General features: G+C 34.6%; 1 protein-coding gene across 1 annotated transcript; it reads right to left on the reverse strand.

Annotated features, from left to right (window-relative positions):
* Positions 1–462: 462 nt before the first annotated feature.
* LOC139824388 (uncharacterized) lies at positions 463–1835 on the reverse strand. Its single transcript, XM_071796919.1, has one exon. The coding sequence runs from the start codon at positions 1745–1747 to the stop codon at positions 671–673; it is 1077 nt and encodes a 358-aa protein (XP_071653020.1). The 5' UTR covers positions 1748–1835; the 3' UTR covers positions 463–670.
* Between the last annotated feature and the right edge of the window lie 1431 nt (positions 1836–3266).

Below are 3266 nucleotides of genomic sequence, written 5' to 3' on the forward strand. Positions count from 1 at the left end.
ACAGTGACACGCACGATTCGACAATGTTATCAACTATACATACGGCGAGAGGTCAAGTTACAAATACCAATAATATAATGTCAAATTCTCGCAAGTCCCTACGATAACATTTACGTCACTTTACAAATACCAACAGTGTAATGTCAAATCTTCGCAAGTCCTTCGATAACATTAACATATGTTTCCGGTAAATTTTCCGTATCCGTCTGCAAATTAAGGCCATCTTTTTGTCTTTTGATGTAAATCATTTCGGAAATCAAGCGTTTGCTTAGCGACGGTTCTTGGTCTAATATTTTAACGTCATTCCACTTAAACTCATGATTATGTTCTAATCTGTGATCCGTTATGACTGAATGTCCCGTACAATTCCTTCTAATATGCGAATCATGTTCCTTGATCCTCGTTAATAATTGTCTCCCCGTCTGACCAACATAAGACGCCTCACAATCCCCCACAGTCAATCTTATACACAACTTTCCTATGTGATGTACTCGGGAGAGTATCTTTGTGTACCCTGATATATCTATTCAGTTTATTTAAACTGAAGTACGAGAGCTTTACATTTAGATCTTTAGTTAAATTCTTATATTTTTCAGTCAACTGAGGGACATAGGGTATCGTGAAATAAGGAACCTTATCTATCGAGTTCTCGTCGTCAGTATTGCAGCTATTAGAAAAAAAGAAATTTCAATCGTTCTTGCATTACCTTAAAAATAAATTCTAACGGGTAGCAATTTTGTAACAAAATATGAATCACTAATTTAAGGTTTTTTTCGTGAAATTTAGGATGCGACAGCTTGAATACTCGATCTATTAAACAAATGACTGTTCCTTTCTTCTGGCAATGGGGATGCTGGGACAAAAAATTTAGATATCTCCCGGAGAAGGTAGATTTGTGGAACCAATCGAATTGCAAACGATTTTCAGTCCGGATCATCGTTATCTCTAAAAAATTCAACCTGCCATCCACACCGACCTCCATGGTAAATTGTAATCTCGGGTGAAAAGAATTGAATACCTCTAAAGTGTGAGTGCATTCAGTAGAAGGTATTGCCATTGCAATATCATCCACATATCTCTCATAGAAAGGTGGAGTGAAACTCAACAACTCAAGTGCCCTTTCCTCAAGATCCTGCATCACTATGTCCGCCCCTATGGGAGACAACGGGGAGCCCATGGGTGATCCGAAAGTCTGTTGGTATATTACGCCATTAAACATAAAAAAGGTTGATTCTAATACCATTCTGACAGCCAGAAGAAACTCAGATTCCGGGATCTTGCAATTGTCGGCAATGTATTTCCATCTCGATGAAATACTGTCGATAACCCTTTCAATAGGAACATTAGTAAAAAGGGAAACCACATCGAGTGATACAAGTGTGTGATCCTCCATGATATGAACGTTGGAAAGTTCTTTAACTAATTCTACACTGTTCGCAATGTGACTCTTTCCTTTTGGGAAGCTACTATACATAATCTTGTGGAGAAATGAAGCTAAATTGTATAAAGGACTATCTATTGACGAAACAATTATTCTGAAAGGACAATTCTTTTTATGTATCTTGGGTAGTCCGTATGCTCTCGGTAATGTCCCATCACTACAGTACAGAAATCTATAAAGTGACTCTGATATGAAATCTGATTTCTTCCATCTCGTTAAAAGTTCCCGAGCCCGCGTTGTTAATTTTCTAGTGGGATCTTTAGTAACTACTTTGTATGTTTCTTTGTCACCCAGTAATTCCTCCATCTTGGTTATGTATTTATCCCTATCGAGTGCTACCGTTACGTTTCCTTTATCCGCCCTTGTTAACACCAAGTTGGGATTGTCTTCTAAAAAATTCTTAGTGACAATGGACAGATTTTTCATCATATTGTTATGTGTGCTTTTTTGTATAGTGTAATTCTGGAGGCTGGTTGCAATTATTAAAAATGTTTAACGATTGGTTCGACATTTTTAATAGCGTTTCTAAATACGGAAATCATCCTGGACAAAATGGATATGGTGTTGATCTGTGCAGCAAAATAATATTCTTGCCAAAGTCACGTCAACAATTAAACATATGAAAGTTGGTAGTCGACAGAGTTTGCTTCCTTTTCAAAAAGGAATTCTCATATGTAATTCGTCATTACGAAACCTGTACTATGATTTAAAGAAGAAATTCAATTCAGAAATGTCATATATAATTACAAGTCGATTGAACCAAGACGTAGTGGAAAATCTTTTCGCGTATATACGATCAATGGGAGCAACAAACGATAGGCCCACGGCATTAGATATTCGCTACAGACTTCGGTGGTACATATTAGGGAAGCATTCAACGGACTTCTTCACACAAGGAAGCAATACCATCGCTCATGACTCAACCATGGACGAAACGTGTCTCACTAGCGGCATTGATTTTGACTCGAACGTAATGTCACCGACCGACGATGATGATGAGGGTAACATTGGTAGTATCACTAATTTTCAGGACGATTTACCTCATGATTATGAAGCATATACTTTTAATGAAGAAAATGCTGATTGTGGTAAGTTTATATCTTAATGATAATTATTACACTTTCATTGTTAAGTATTAAGTACAAGTATGTTTATGTAATATTGTGGTAAAACGGTTGTAGATAAATTTTTAGCATAATATATATCATTCTAATTAATTCATAATTTAAGGTAATGTGATACTTTAAGGTAATGTAATATTTTATTCTAATTAAATTGTACTTTAAATTAGAATGGTAGTTTAATTACATTATTGTAAGCATACTGATGTACTATTATAAAAAAATTTCAATTATATATAATTCGCCTTACTTTGTAATTATTATAAATATTAATTATGATCGTATTATTAATTAGTGACGTGGGCAATCGAGTCCCATTCATATAAATGAATGAAATCATTGTAAATAAATTGAAATTTGAAATTGTCAAAAAGTGTTTTTCCGATATAATAATATATATGCATGTTTTGCTTCACACCTTTTCTTTCAGATCCAAGTAGTAGTAGTACATTTAATTATTCTCCTACTTCTGAAGAACTGAAATTATTGAGCCAAGTAGAAAATTTAGAAGTTGTGGACGTCATAGAAGAAGAAGGCCTAAAATATATCGCGGGTTATGCCGCTTTTAAATTTATAAATAAATATAAAAATTTAGGTAATCCTACTGAGATGTTGGTTAATCCAGAAAATGACTGGATTAACTACATCTCTAGAGGGAAAATTATAAGTCCTTCTTCAGACTTATTAAAAGTGGGAAAAATAAT

This window comes from Temnothorax longispinosus, unplaced genomic scaffold (genome assembly GCF_030848805.1).
Source record: "Temnothorax longispinosus isolate EJ_2023e unplaced genomic scaffold, Tlon_JGU_v1 HiC_scaffold_35, whole genome shotgun sequence".
In the NCBI taxonomy this organism is placed as follows: domain Eukaryota; kingdom Metazoa; phylum Arthropoda; class Insecta; order Hymenoptera; family Formicidae; genus Temnothorax; species Temnothorax longispinosus.